General features: G+C 33.6%; 1 protein-coding gene, 1 long non-coding RNA gene and 1 pseudogene across 2 annotated transcripts; 2 read left to right on the forward strand and 1 right to left on the reverse strand.

Annotated features, from left to right (window-relative positions):
• Window positions 1-2,760: 2,760 nt before the first annotated feature.
• Window positions 2,761-4,482, forward strand: LOC18098225 (SNF1-related protein kinase regulatory subunit beta-3). Its single transcript, XM_006384871.3, has 3 exons — window positions 2,761-2,998; window positions 3,685-3,774; window positions 3,869-4,482. The coding sequence occupies exons 2-3, from the start codon at window positions 3,748-3,750 to the stop codon at window positions 4,193-4,195; spliced, it is 354 nt and encodes a 117-aa protein (XP_006384933.1). The 5' UTR covers window positions 2,761-2,998; window positions 3,685-3,747; the 3' UTR covers window positions 4,196-4,482.
• A 979-nt stretch (window positions 4,483-5,461) lies between these two features.
• LOC112327179 (uncharacterized) lies at window positions 5,462-6,843 on the reverse strand. Its single transcript, XR_002981249.2, has 2 exons — window positions 6,207-6,843; window positions 5,462-5,843 (listed from the first exon to the last, which is right to left on the reverse strand). It is a non-coding gene; the product is annotated as an uncharacterized LOC112327179 (long non-coding RNA).
• A 528-nt stretch (window positions 6,844-7,371) lies between these two features.
• Window positions 7,372-8,347, forward strand: LOC18098226 (high affinity nitrate transporter 2.4-like; annotated as a pseudogene).
• The last annotated feature ends 8,337 nt before the right edge of the window (window positions 8,348-16,684 follow it).

Consider the following 16,684-nt stretch of genomic DNA (forward strand, 5'->3'; position numbering starts at 1 on the left):
TAATGTGTTGATGAGTACATATAAAGCCAAATTAAAAGTGTAGATCACTCACATTCAAGGATAAAACCTAGAAGATTGCCCAAATTGGTAGTGAATGACCAAAATGACATGTGAAAAAGTTAAAGGACTAAAATGTATAAGATTGACAAAATTTTCAGCCCAATTTTGATTGACAAAAGGGCCCATTAGTGAAAATATTTTTATTTGGGGTAAAAAAATACAAATTTTAATAGGTAAGGACTCAATGAGAATTTTTTAGGGCTTAATTAATTTTATTTGAGGACTTAATTGCAAGAAAAATTGATTTTTAAAGTCAATTTAGGCCTTAATTGAAAGAAATTAAAATTTAAGGGTCGAATTGTAGTTTTAAAATGTTAATTTGGTCAAAATAAGGGTTTCATTATATAAATATTAAAGTTTAATGAGCAATTAGGGACTTGATTGAAAAAATTCAAAATTGAGAACCAAACTGAAAAGGATGCTTGAATGCAGGGGTTGAAATTGATCAAATCATTTGCCAAATTAAAGAAATTGAGGGTCAAAATGTACACTTTAATAACTAAGGAGTAAAATGAAACAGACGGTCAACTTTGGGTCTGACAATTGAGTTTGGTAGGAGTGGAGCTGTATGAAATTAAAAGTTTTGGAGACAATTATGTGTGCAATTAATTAAAAGCAATTGGAAGAATAGAGACTAAAGTAAAATCTGTCAAATTCCAAATTAAAAAACCTAATTTATAGGGTTTAACCTAAACGATGCATCATTCGACCATTATATAGCATCTTCATTGGTAGTTTTGGCTAATTAAATAGGTACTTTCAAGCGAATGAATGTCACGTCTCCAACCTCTACTAGAGCTGTAACGATCACGATTCAACTTAGAAACACCCCCTCTACAAATATCAGCTACTCCCCATCAAATATTTACATCCCATCTTTTCCCCGATCAACCATCACTGTATCTTTAGATTATCGGCTAATCGAGCTGGCACCTTCAAACAAATGAATGTAGAGCTACATGCCCCCAATTTGAGCAATAATAGATCCAATCGAAAGATATGTTTCTCCTCTACAACATTCAGGTGGTCTCCTATGACGTTACATCGGAGTTTCTCTAGCGAAGCCTTGAAATTGGTCAACTCAGTCAGCCTTGACTAAGATACTCATTTCGCAAAACCACTAATCTTTTTCAAGTGTTTAAACTTTAAGCCTTCTTAGTGGGTTCTTATCAAATATTAGTTATGTTTCTCTCAAGATTCAAAAGTAAAAAACAAGCTCTTTGGTCTCCAATTTTGAAAAAACCATCAAAATCTCAAAAAACCAAGTTTGTTGCGAATCTTGTGACTTCTTATCATTATTTAATTGAGGAATCTCACCCCGAATATAATTAAGCTTTGTGCTTCTTTACACATGTTCTAACTCTTATGGTCCATCACTTTTTCTTGGCCAATCTAAACTCTTAGTCATCTAGTCGATTACTTATTTTGATCTATCAAGACTTTTCTAATACAGTCAATTGAACTATAGTCGATTGATTTCAACTTCATTTCCTTGTTTTATTAGGAACAATCATTGTTTTTTTTTTTTTAACAATTGATATGAGGATATTTATTTTTTGTATAAACAACTTCTTATTTTATATTTAAAGGCTATTCTAATATGTTTTTTTTCTCATAATATAACTTTATACATTTCTTTTAATTATAATTACACCCTTTATATTTAATGATGCTGACATGGTCAACTAGAATCTATTTTACAAGATCTTAACCAACCATTCTAAATTTATCCCTTCCTCACAACCTATTTAAAAGAACTAACATCATCAACGACACTGTAAAAAGGTCTCAACTCCCTCACAACCATTAACTGTCAAATAGTGATAATAAAATCACTTTTTCATGTATTTTTTCGAATCATAAAAACATAAAGAGAGGAAGGAGTTATACATATAATTATATGTTAGTTTAGATTAAGACATTTCATTTAAAAAAAATGGAATAATATAAAAATAAATTAGTAATTGAAAATGAAAGATGTTTTTAAGAACAATGTTGTTTTTTCTTGTTTTGGTTTGAAATAAATGTTATGTAAAGAAATAGTATGTGTGTGTTGAAAATAGAAATTGCGAACCTCTCACCTGGGTGATTCATTGAATATTTATACCTCATGAACTTTATCTTTTACTTGAAGGAGAGGGGTGAATAGTTATTTCACCCTTATAGTATTAATGAATAATAAATATCTCTTACATAAACCTTAATAAAGAACAAATACCATTAACATAAACATGAATATTGGACGAATATATTGTACAGATATATATTAATGAAATGAAAATATGGTGGATCATAGAAGACTCTTGTACACCTAGAGATGTACATAAAAAACCAAAGGACTAGGTATTAAATTTAAACTATAAAACAAGGTTCAAAATATACTAGAATGTGCAACAGGCTCAAACGTGTAGCCTGAAATTGAGAATGAATCTAGGTATAATGTTTGGGATTCAAGCCCAATACATGAGCCAACAAGTGTCAAGTGCGTGCCTGACGCTTGAGCTTAGGGCTCATGTTCAGAGCCCATGGGCTTCAGGGGCGTTTCTAAAAATAAACACATTTACATTCAAGTTTTGTGATTATGTTTAAAAAAATTTGGAAAAAAAATTGAAAACCATATTATTAATTTAATTAATTAAAATGGTCCGGACAAGCGTGATATTACAATTTTACCCAGACAAATAATTTTGTTCAGATGGGGGCATTCCGTCCTTTCCAATTTCAGCCTGTCTACCTACACAACAGCAGCAGTAGCAAGAACAACGTTACCTTGTCATCTCGATGACCTTAGGGTTCATCTACTTTCTAAATTTGTAGTAAAAAAATTGAAGGCCGACGACAACTCCGGCGACTGTCATCTACTGACTTCTGCTTCTTTGGTTTCAATTTCCTTCAACTATCAGATCCAAGATTAATTCTCTTCATCAGCTTTATCAAGGTAGCTTGTTTTCTTTCTTTCTTTGTTAACAAAATCAAGATTTATTTGTGTTCAAGGATTGTGCTCAATTGAGATTTTTTCCTGTAATTCTTGATATGAGATTTTTAGGGAAACAATGTTTCATTTTTTTTCGGGTATATTTAGTGTTAGCTCAATCTTTTATGGCATGTGAAAAGGATGAAATTACATTTGTTCAAAAGGGTTAGAAAGCGGACTCTGTTGATTGAATTGACAGAAAATTATGGGCTATTTTGTTTTGTGCAGTTTTCAAGAAAATGGGTTGTGGGTTGTGTCAAAGCTATGTTTCTTTTTTGGATCGTATTTTGGTGCACAACGTTAATAGAGGGTAGTTTCATAGTTGTATGTATATTGGCATCTGTGTTAAAGAACAGAAGAATGTGTTTGGACTTCTCTTTGGAATGCTGAGAGTTTTTTTTGTGGGAAAGTTTTTAAGTGGATCAAAGAGTATTAGGTCAAGAGGTTAGGGGGAAGGCCGTTACTAAGACCCCCAGCCAAGCATGAATCCTGAGAAAGAATAGAAATGAGTTTGTGCTTGGTGATTTTCTGATTGTTGACGTAAAGTAAGGCTTTACTTCTGTAAAACTCACCAGGGAGAAACAGTTAACTTTTTTTATGCTGCCATTACAGTTTTTTGGATGCTTATGTGGGAATTGTTGTGTTTTCAGGATTGGGAGCATTGCAAACTTGATGAGTTTGTGTTGTTAACTCTCTGCTTTGCCATTTTCAACATGAGCAACCAATATAGCGAAGATCATGTAAGTAGAAAACATGGTGCTTTGGGGTTTGATATTATATCGGGACTTCAAGGTCATGTAAGTAGAAAACTTTAATAATTTAATTGTGTTGCAGGGAGAAGCAACTGTTGTGGGATTTGAAGTTCCTAGATCACCTGATTCAAGTTACAACAATGTCTACCCTGGGAATGAAGATGAGGTACGGGACCCACCTTCAGTACCTCAACACCTGCAACACTCCTTGCTTAGCTACCCAGTAAGTGCAGACACTTCTGAAACCCTTCCACTGCCACAGAATGTGATTCTCAACCATCTTTACATTGAGAACCGGGAGGCCCCACGATCTGTGGTGGCTCTAGGGTTCACTCATCGCTTCCATTCAAAATTTGTCACTGTTGTGCTATACAAACCTGTTCAAAGGAGGGGAAGTACCAGCACTTAGTATGCGTATATAATAAACCTTTGCTAGATTTTGTTTCTTTGCCCTTGTTGTGATGGAATTGGCTGCAATAGACTCCAATATGAGATTAGCCAAAACGAGAATATTTATTGCCTCGCATCACAGCAGCTGATGGAATTAGGTTTGTTCTATTGAACCTTGAAGTTCTCTCCACTTGAATTGTCTCTTGTGCCATGAGGTTAGATTTGCTTTACTTGTAAAGTATACATTCATATTCTTATGAACACTAATATGGTGGAATGGAGCTTATTTGTACTATGAAACTTGAAGATCTGCTTTATCCCTTGGATATGTGCATTTTGGTTTTCAAATGTGCTCTGTAATGATACAAATGGCTGTCTTGCGAACAGGGTCATGTTCATGCAGTCTAGCTTTGTTTTACCACTAGAAGGTTATCTGGCAACCAAGTGTTCCTCATCACTCACCCGTTAGGTTTTATGAATAGAATGAGTTGAAAGTTGAAACCCACATGATTATATTTATAATAAGTTTCTTTAATTGATAGAATTATCTAAATATGTGGAAATAGCTTGCCCACTGTTTGAAAGAATACTTTGAGATAATCTGATCTATCAGTCCATACTGAATGCACCTGATGTTTCTTTGCAATGCACTGTGTACATAGGCTATCCTCTGCAGATAATGTCGAGTTGTATTGTTAGGAGTTCTTCAATGTTGGATAGATAAGGCCATAAGATGTGATTGCATCACCTGATTCCTAAATTGTTTTACTGTTGTGGGGTTGGTTTATATGGATCAATGTCTTATTGTCAGTGATTAGGATGCCATTATGATGGGCTACAAAATTTAAACCATTGAATATGGTTTCACCTTTTTTTTGTAGTGGCTTATCAAGCTATGAAAATTAAGGAATGAGGTTCCACGTCCCAAGTAGCCCCTTGGGCAGCATAACTTAATGTAATGGGTCTTATCCTCCCTTGACTCAAAAGCTTAAGCTCCAGGTCATTGGTAGTGCATGACTAAGGTTTTTACCTGTCCAAGATCGTTCCCATTCCTATCCTTGTGGGATTGGGGCATCGTTAACTGGTAGCTTGTGTCTAGACAGTGCTCAGGATACACTGAAAGTAGATATGTATGTTGTTTAGCAGTCTGAGACTCGGGATGCACTTAAAGTAGATATGTTTACAGTTCTTTGTTCTTGTTTACCATAAATGATGATAAAGAAAACAACCATAAGATTAAGTGCAGAACTGGTCGCTTCAAGCTTCCTTGTTGAAGGTGTGCCCATTTTCAAGTTTCAACCTTTCTTTTTTATTGTTATGGACGGGATACAAAGCCCAGGAAAAACAAGAAGAAAAAGAACCTCAGAAACTACTTACAAAGCCTGAATTCAACTGTACCACAAAAATCCTTCTGCAAGCACTCTGACATGAAACTTGGAGGCTTGTATAATAAATCTCATAGCCTAATTCTACACCCTTAGCAGGCATTATGTCTGCATGGATATTAGCTTCTATGTATGCTTGGGAGATTCACTAACCTTTGATGACTTTGAAAATGAGGCCATGGTAAAGCAAGATTTTTGGGCTTAGGGCTGTTCTTCTATAGTTGCCAGCTTCTTTCTTAGCTCCTAAATGTATTTACTGCAGCCCTTTGAAGCACTTGTTCCCTGGATATAGTAATTTAATACAAATAGCGGTGAGAAGGCGTCTTGAAGTTCCAAAAAAACATAGTTATGAAACTTGGTTAGGTCCATGACACCATTCAAGCTTAGGTTATATTTTAATTGAGTCAATTTAAACCAGCATTGTTAAAAGTTTTTTTTTAAAAAAAAATAATATAAAACAACAGATGTTTTGAATAAAAATTTATTTGATATTCACGAGTAAACCCGTGCCGGGTTTGATTAATTCTCACATAATTCAATATAAAATTCAATCTGGAGCAAATCTCAGACGGGGCATAATAATATGGAAGATTGCAAAACAAACAACTAATTAGAAAACGTATAATAAATAATTGTGACTCCTACCTCCTGAGCAACGATCCACTATTCCGAAAACAAAATTGAACTCCTAAGCTCGGTTTCTCTGGTACTGATGGTACCTGCATCCATCTAAAATCTAGCCTTTGGATCGATCGGAAAGTACTGAAATCATGATCTCCATGACTACTTGTACTCCTTTTCCAATTAATTTTGAATTGAACTATGGAATTTACTCGAATAAATAACTAAAATTCTACTAAGCAACTTGATCGACACAAGGTCTTATAATGGAGCTCTTGTATGGATTTACATTAAAACACAAGGGCTATTATAAGATGTGAACAAAGACTCACCATTTCATAATTTCCAAGCTTTAAAATATTGCACAGATGTTTTCAAGGTACCTTCAGCTCCAGCGAAACCCAGACCCTAAAATCAAGAGAGTCGTCTTGTCCCAGCTGGTTGGCACCATGAAAATAAAGAACTCTTGAGAGCTTTTGAAAGGGTAATGCAAGGTTACAGGATATTTTTCTTCTATCTCCATTAAACTGGCAAAAGGGAACGACGAGGAGGGGAGAGAATTGCACTTGTGGTATTTAAGAAAGATCCTTCCTTTGACCATGGCTAAGTGCAAGCCACATATTATAACGAGCAGTTTAATAAGTGAATAAAAAGATGACAAAACCTTAACTTGTGATCTGGAATTGAAGAGGGTGATGGGAGGACTTGATTTAATTTTTATTTGGGACTTGGTTGACTTGCAATTTTCCACAATTAAATAAATCCCACAGGTTGGTTACTGTGCAGGCAACAATGCTTCTAAAATATTTAGTTTAAGGTTTATGAAAAGTTTTTATCAAGCTTAAATTATTCATAATATTCTTTGGTTAAATTGAATATTAAAGCTCAAAGACTAAAGCTCAAAGACTAGGTTGAATTTAGCGGTGTCCACGGTAAAACAATGGTGAGTTTCAAATGAGCTGTTATTTTATTTTCTACTGATAATGAAATTGATATTTTATTTTTTTATGGTTAATTATTGCTTTATTTACTATTAATATCTTATTATTAATCATATTATTAAATTAATCAAACTTATCAAACCTAATCAAGGCAATAAATCAGATCCCAAATCTTTCTTTCTTCTTTTAAAAGACAGTATCACCTGTGCATTTTTTTTACATTATAAAAAAATATGCGGCCCGCGGTGTAACGCCACCATCTATGTACGTTTTTGAACTAATTATCACGCATATGCGTCTTTAGCTTACCCTGTAGGCTGTACTCTGATCATATGATATGTGAACTAATCAAGATTTTTGTTTACAGGTTCGATCTAAAGCTTCACACAGCTGGTGTTATTGCTGCTACCTTTGGTGTGGCTAACCTTCTAGCTCGTCCCTTTGGTCGAATTGTTTCTGACGTAGCAGCAAGATACTTTGGTATGAGAGGTAGATTTCGGGCTCTCTTGATCTTACAAACACTCGGCGGAGTTTTCTGTATTTGGCTTGGTCGTGCTAATTCACTTTCCATGGCTATCGTGACAGTGATTCTCTTCTCCATTGGAGCTTAAGCTGCTTGTGGAGCAGCATTCGGTATCATTCCCTTAATTTCTCGACGATCATTGGGCATTATACCAGGTCTAACCGATGCAGCTGGAAATTTTGGTTCTGGGTTGACACAACTAATATTCTTTTCAAGCTGAAGATTGTCCACAGCAGCAGGTCTATCCTGGATGGGTGATATGATTTGTAGTTGCACTCTTCCTGTGACTTTGGTTTACTTCCCACAATGGGGTGGCATGTTCTTTCCGGCATCAAAAGACGTAGTGAAATCGACTGAAAAATCCTATTATGCATCAGAGTGGAATGAGGAGGAGAAGCAGAAGGGCATGCACCAGCAAAGCCTCAAGTTTGCCGAGAACAGCGGGCCGGTCTGAACGCGGCAAGAGTGTTGCCTCAGCACCAACACCACCAAAAACCACACAAAACCTTCAGCCATGCCTCTGTAGTGCAATAGGCAAGATCTAAAACGATGCAAGCCAGATTTTTGGATTGTAAAGGCATTGAAATAATCCCATCATTGTCTGTTAGGTATTCTTTTTTGTTTTTTTCGACCCTCTGTAGACTAGATTTCAATCATCAGATGGAAACTAATTTAAAGGTATCATTCTAAGGATTCTGAAATTCTGATGTTTAGGTTTTATTCTGGTGTCTTTAAGCACCATCATTTCTTATCTACAAAATTATTTCTGTCTTCTGAAGCTTTGAAATTAAATGTACTCGCAAGCAGCTACGCTTAACCAAGAATGATGTGGAAATGGCATTACAAAGTGAGGAATTTAAGTTAATATCATGTTGTGGAGATATTGTTCAATCATTTCCAGTATTTATGGAGGAGTTGACTTTAATTGCTCTAGTTTCTAAAGCAGTAAGCTGGAAGGTAACCCAATATTGAATTTGAACCTTTTAATTACTATAGAAGAAGGCCAAGGCAGTGTAGGAAAAAAACAGTAACCATAGTGGCAAGACCACCATTCTTTGACAGAAATGAATCTCTTAGATTTCTAGCTAGAACATTTCTTTTGTTAAAATTATGCACTTAAAATCTTAAAAATAATCTTTATACTCCAAAGACTAAGGATGCTATTCTCTGATCTCCTTGCAATCGGAAATATGTTTATCAACGAGAGAGATCAGCACACAAATCCACGATCGAAGTGCTATAACCTCCAAAGTTACATAAAGTTTTCTCTTGATTTGCATTTGGTAGAAAACCGACATCCATAGGTATTGGCTGGCTCATGTATAGACATGGAGCGACGCCATTTTCCAATGGTTGCAACTCAAAACTAAAGGTGAGGTGGCATCTATTTCTCATAAAGATTCATTATCTTCGTTCTCACATAACCATTAATCCTAACCAGCAAAGTTCACGTTGTATGCTACCCATAAATCGCATCCATTGCTAGCTCAAACTTAAGAAAAAAAGAGCATATTCATTACCTCAAAACTCATAATGTTTGTGAGAAATTTGCTAGGAAATAAATCAAAATATTGGTCACAGATTGGTTGAAGCACATAACAGATCATGCTTGTACAAAATTCCAGTATAGGCCTAAAAAACAAATGTAGCAGATGACCCAAGAACAATACTTGTAATTGATTTCTTCCAGCACTAACTTCTAAGAGATCTTTGTCGTTCAGGAAGAATAAAAACAGTAAATCACTCCATAAAGTTATCACTGCAGCAGAAATCCAGAAAAACCGTAGTGAATCCTATTTACTTTCTAGAACTAATACAGATAGGGTGCTGTTGATACATGGAATCAGTTAGATTTGGGAAATTAATTATAAATTAAGCCTTGCAGACAATATTTTAGCTGAAAAAGAAGGAGGAGTTCATTACAATGTTGGTATAAAACATAAATGAAAAACAAAAGGTCTAAAGCCACAGCTAGAATAAAATCTTTATTGCCACTTGTCTGAATTTATTTGATTTAATAATTGAAGCATCAATTCAGGCCACCAAAGGTCCTTTCCCTTCCAACCCCTAGATGATAATGATAATAAACCTCATCAAAGCGCAAACCTCCACTAGCAACAACCCATAGGCACAGTCCTAAAAGAATCACCTAATTATTCATGTAGCCATTAGACTCCAGAAAATGGGACTAGAAACCCCATTGAATCACTTATCTTGGATCAACAACAACTTTCAGCAATCTAAGAAGCATTTCTTGTTCTGGATTTCAAGGCACCTAATACTTAACCAAGAATTCATGTTCTGTATTACTAGACAGAACCAAGAAAACAAATACCATCATTCTACCCATCAAAGTTATAGAAACCTCTCCAAGCACTCAATATTAACTCCAGTGTCCCCCTTCTGGAGGTTCTTTATGATAGCCATAACTATTCTAATCAGCTTCAAACATCAAAGACAAGTAATGATCCTTATCTCAATTTAGAAACCATTATAGCAGAGACCTTCCTCCATAAAGTTTAACATAAATGGCTCAAATGATTCAACCAAATACAAAGGGAAAACCCCCCTCGTCTACCTAAATGATGATGTACATGTATGAGAAGAAACAACCACCAAATAAAAGCCTCCATGGCCATATCTTTAATGGGTTTATTTCATTTTCTCGTAACTGTAAGACACTACTTGTCAACTACCTTCAAAAAATTACACTGAAAAGCCAAAGAGCATGTCATGATGGCAGCATAAACTTATAACAACAACCAACAAGTAGAGCCATTAGAGTTGAATATTAAATATTGGGAAGGAGTTCGTTTGTTTGAATTACTTACTCTTGGAGAAGGAGGCAAATGATAAAGTGCGCACTGCCAGCTCCATCTCCAAATTTAGATACAAAAAGGCTTACTTGTGTGCTGTGCTTCTATAGAAACTGAAACAACTGAAATGTTCTCTATCTTGCATTTATGTCAATCCAATTTCGCATATCAGCCCTTGATGTTGCAACTAATTTCACAATTGCCTTTTTTTTTAACCAAAATTATATATTTTTAGTGATTACTATTCCTATAACCAGTGTTTATTTAATCAGTAAAATATAATATAAATATAAATATAAATGAAATTGATTGAATAAACTTGTCATAAAAAACATTATGCAGGGATGAATATATCAAAAATATTATTTAAAAATAAATATATTTTTTTAATTTCTTTCTCAATTAAATTATAATAAAATTATCATTTTATCATTAATAAAAACCCTAAGGGGTAATAAGATATTTTTCATTAGTCTATTGTGAAAAACTTATACCCTATGTAACTTCCCTATATATCTTGTTAATTATTGAGAAATGACATTATAAATGCCCGCACATGATACCAAACACATGTATTAACAAGAGGCCAAAAAAACTAGAACCAACAAGAATGCAAATGTGATTATTAATTAATTATTAATATATACTAAAAGTGTATATCACTTGTGATAGTGTTTTTCACTTTGACCTTAAAAGATTTTGAAAACTTTTTTTAAATTTTTAAATTAGTTTTTTTAATTATATCCTCTAACATTAACTTTACTAGGTAGGTACTGGACTTCATAATTTGTTTTGATTTTTTTATGGGGTTATTATCGTTTTATGATAATCTGGCTTGTGAGTTTTTGCGAGTTAGCCAAATTGACTTAGATTTTTTTATTCTTTTTTAATTTAATATTTTATTTTCAATTTCATCATTTAATATTGGGTTGATTGTGAATTGAACTTTATAATTTATTTTAATTTTCTTTCTATAAAGTTTATCTCGACTTCCTAACCCGAGTTGACTCAGGTCATTTTTTTGTTATTTTTTAGTTTATTTTTTTTTCAATTTCATCCTCAATATTGAGTTAATTGGGAATGAAGCCTTATAATTAATTTCATTTTGCATTTTTTGAGGTTATTCCAACCCCATGACCTGAGTCACAGGTTTGGTCGGTTGACTCGAATTGATTCGAGTGGGTTTTTATGTCTTTTTTTTAATTGACTTTCTTCTTAATTTCATCCTTTAACATTGGTTTGATTGAAAATTAAATTTTATAATTTGTTTTGATTTGCTTGACATGAGGTTATCTCGGTCTTATGATCCAGATTTGACAGGTTAGCCTGAATTAACATGGCTTATTTTTTTAGTTGAATTTTATTTTTAATTTTATCCTTCAATATTGGGTTGGTTGAGAATTGAGTTTAATATCTTTCTTTTTATTATTTGTTTTTTATAAGGTTATTAGAGTCTCAAGACTTGGATAAAGAATTTGGCAGATTAACTCGAGTTAATCCGAGTTGATCTAATATGTTATCATTTTAATATTTTAAAAAATATATCAACTTGATTTACTTTTGTATAGTCAAACTATATTTTTATCGGTAATTTGGGTTATCTTTGAATCTATCACGTTATCCAGGTTGCGTCAAATAAATCCCCACATAGTTTAAAAAATTTTATGCTAAAAAAATCATTAACAATATCTAGATATTTTTTTGTCTTAAAATTTTTTGATCCAACATGTAGCTTAGGAAATCATCTAATAATTATCTATAAAACTAGCTATTTCTTAAACGATTAATTAAGACTGCTCTTCCTGTGGTCTCAGGTTCGAGCCCTGTGGTTGCTAATATGATGGCTATTGGAGGCTTACATAGTCGTTAACTTTAAGGCCCGTGAGATTAGTCGAGGTACGCACAAATTGGCCCGGACACTCACGTTAATAATAAAAAAAAACTGCCAAAACCCTCTAAATCATGTACCATCTGTTTAAATTTGGTTCAATAAATTCAACTTGAATTAGCACTAGTAAGAATATTTTCTTAGCATTCTTGATGAATTCGTCATATGCTAGCCTACTTGTAACTCTTAGCGCGTTAATTAAATTCCCTTAAAAGAACAATATTAATTGCTATATAACAGAATTAATTCAGCAGATTATACACTATAAAATTAAAAAAAAAAAAGACTGCTTATATATTATATACAATAGAGTTAATAAATAAGAGTCGTGAAGAAGTGTACAAATCTGAACCTTTTCAATTATGAGCTTTCCTGCTCCCACTTCACCCAACAGCAGCAAGCTCTTACTTGCTAACTTTAATGTTTGGTGAAGCATATCACTTTAACTACGAACAACTACTACAAGCATTGGATATTGAATGATTTCACAAGTCCCATGATAAATAAGTTTGGCCATAAATTCTTGAGGTATATATATATATATATATATATATATATATATATATATATATATAGACACACACACACACTAATTAAATCATCGGCTTGGTATTAATCTTGAAGGCTAAACAAAACTTGAAACAAATCTTCTGATTTTAACAAAAAAAAAATCACAATTAGACATGTTTAATATAATGTAATGTAATGTAATAATAATAATAATTAAAAAAAAGCAATGAATTATTATTTTACATAGAAAAACAATGAATCATTATTTTACAATATCTAAATAAACAAGTCGTTATTCGTTGAGATTATTATTTAATGTAAGAGGTTTTTTTTTTTACATATTCATGTTAAGTTATAACAAGTTACTATTAATGTCGGTAGTTAATAACAGCTACCAGCACATAAAATTAACCATTTGAAAATAAAGTGTAAATCGTGTTTTATAAAAATTAATTTTTTAAAAAAAATTAATTTTTTTTATATATTTTGAATTGTTTTAATACACTGATCTCAAAAATAATTTTTTTTAAATAAAAAAATATTATTTTAATACATTTCAGCACAAAAAATACTTTAAAAAATAATTATAACCACAATCCTAAACAGCCACACTTCTTCATATTTTCAATGCTAATTACACAATCAATTACAGAAGGTCGACGTTGAAACCCCCCCATCTTCCTTGCCGCCTTCAAATTTGATTCAAACGACCCAGTTTTTATTGTTTGAACCTAATTCAGTGGTCCAATCAGAAGGCCCCACCTGGATCCCAAAGGGAAGTGGATCTAAGGTTGACATCTGATTGTACACCACTCATGTAGAATCCGCCGTGTCCTGGATCTGCAGGGGCCCAAAAAATTAGTTTTATTTTTAAATTTAATTTACTCTCAAGGTAAATCAAGTTTATCTCCAGTTTTGGCATTTTAATGGCCATGAGTAGAGTCAAACAGAGATTTTAAATGATGCAATTAACCACAAAAGAGGAGCTTAATTAACTGTTATAAATCACTCTTCTAATTTGGACGTGGTAAATAAAATGTTACTGCTAATTGTAATTTGACAAAATTCATGAAATAAAGATGACTTTGGAGAAGCAATAGTGAGAATCACGTGGCTTGGAATCAATGCTGATCACGTCTTGAAAGCACCACCAGCAAAGTTGATGACCCATTTCTTGAATAAATCATGTTGTTGTATCTACTACTGAAAGCTTTATAATCGATTAATGCCATCAATATTGGTGTGTTTTGTACATTAATCCATTTTGGAAGAACTTTTTTTAATTTTTTATATAATAATCAAGATACTTTCGATAAAACTAGTTTATTATTAAACTTATAATAAACTAAAATTCAAAACATTAAAAATATATATAAAAAATAAACATTGACAAGTTTTTAAATAAAAAATATTTCACTTATTAGTTTATGTTAAAATATTATCAGGGTTTCTAATTAAATTATTACCTGTGTTTATGAAGTTATTGTTCCGAGCCTTTAATCAAAGTATAAAACAGTAAAATACGTGTGTATTGCACTATTCTTAAGATGCATGGACACATGCATACATTAATCCATATCAAATACCCTAAGATTGTCATTAAGTACTGCATGTTTTCCTTAATGACTATTGCTGGAGGTTCATCGAGAGTCTTAGGGTGCGTTTGGAAGATGATGAGAATGGTGCAAACCCCATTAATCTTTTATCCAAGGAAGGTTAGGATTTATTGTTATCCAAGACATGTGTTGGGCAAAAATAGTGTCTATTGATTTCTATTGTTGAAGCAGTCAAATTTATTGCTTGCATGATCAATAGTTAATTTCCCAAATGAATGTGATCAACGAAAATATCAAAGTTAGATATGGAGATTAAAAGGTAGAGATTGCAATGAGAAAAAAAATAAATTCACGGGTATCATCACCTCTTCCGGCAGTGAAAGAGAAGAGCTGCACCCACCTTAGTAATTAATTCATCACCTCTTCCGGCAGTGAAAGAGAAGAGCTGCACCCACCTTAGTAATTAATTCATCGACTCCCACCACATTCTCAAAAGCAATGCCATGGCCATGCTAGCAATGAGCTGTGCCATGTCTGCTTTCTTCAGCAGCTGATCACGAGCCTATTTAAGGCCCCTTTCCCCTTCTTCTCTTAGGTCTCCCATAAAACCCCCTTCTAGTTTAACCTCTCTAACAAAGGCACAAACAAAGCATCAAAATTCAAAACCCTATAAATGAGAAGTACTAGCACTACCACCATGTTTTACATTTTGTTCATCTATTTCCTGCTGTCATCTAATTCTCTGGGGATCACCATGGCTGGACGTGACATCCCCAAGCCCCCCTCTAGCGTTCCAAGCACCATGATGGCAGTGCCTTTAGATTCACAAGGTGAAGATCATGTCAGAATGAAGCCTCTTTTGAATCGCAAGCGACCTTTCTTCGGTGATCGTGATGTGAAAGGTTGCTTGCCAAAAGGTTATAGGCATTCATCGGCTCCAAGCAGATTTGTGAACAATCTGCCCCTTGTCTTATGCTCTAAGTTGCAGCCTTGATTGTGTACGTACGTGGTGCAATTGATGAAGAATGCTTAAGGTATAATATTACAGCCATATGCATGTAATTAGTTAGTACGTTTAAACATGGTTTGTGCTTATTTCTTATAAGCTATGGACCGATCGGGAGGGGAGGGACATGCATGGGATATGTCCATGATGAATTTTGGGGGAATTAATGATGTATTAATTTGTTCTTGTGTGTATGTTCCAATGATAAATTTTGTTTTTCTTACTGTCACTCTCTCTAGAAATTACTTAAATATGGCTTGTATCTGAATATATATATATATATATACGAAAGCAGCGGAATTATGTAGCAAGGATCTTGCTTGATCAATGCCAATTCACCAAAATTATGTTTTATTTCAGCTATATATATCTCGAAAGAGAACAAATTAATCGGAAAAACAAATATATATGTAATTGATGGAGGGATTAAATCATAAACAGATTTTAAAGCACAGGGACTGAACAAATAGTTTTTGAAATAACGAGGACTATTATATTAGTTTTATTATACTGCATGGACTCAATTATTATTAACTCAGATATTTTCCAACCATGATAAAATGTTCGTCACTCTTTTGGAAACCAAGTGACACCATTCACATCCTACCGGTTAATATTTTAAAATTCAACTCAGTTGAGCGGTGATATGTGATCAGGATTGAGGATTACTCGAGGTTTAAGAACGTGTTTGGCAGTGTGGTAGTGGTTGCTTTTCAAATAGCTTTTCGTGCCGAAATACATGCCAATGATGTTTTTTCATTTTTTAAAAATCATTTTTGATATCAGCACATCAAAACGATCCAAAAAGTATAAACTGCACTTAATTTTAGCAAAAAAAAAAATTGAAATTTGGTCAAACGCAGGTTCAACCGCAGAGCCAAACAGGCTCTAAATCGGTTTTAAAAAAACTAAGAGGAAGATTGACTCGGTATAAACCGGTCAGCCAAGAAAAAACTCGGTTGGGCTGCTGTTGCTGACAACTGGGCTTGTATCAGACCTTAAGTCCACCTTTCTTTCATATCCTCCGTTCACGGTTCACCTGCCTCCTCCGTCTATTGAGGTCATTTGGGCTTGCATTTGCATCCCTACTCCAACTTGGACTTACCTTTACTAAAATCGATGGGCTTCTCCTGGGAATTCTAAAATTAAAAAAAGAAATAAGACCCATCAATGTCTTACTGTGAGTGTGAGGATAATCGGACTTGCATAGTGATTTTCTTTTTTTTAGTCCGTGAGATTTTTTATATTTTGGCTCCTTAATT

This window comes from Populus trichocarpa, chromosome 4 (genome assembly GCF_000002775.5).
Source record: "Populus trichocarpa isolate Nisqually-1 chromosome 4, P.trichocarpa_v4.1, whole genome shotgun sequence".
NCBI classification, from domain to species: Eukaryota; Viridiplantae; Streptophyta; class Magnoliopsida; order Malpighiales; family Salicaceae; genus Populus; species Populus trichocarpa.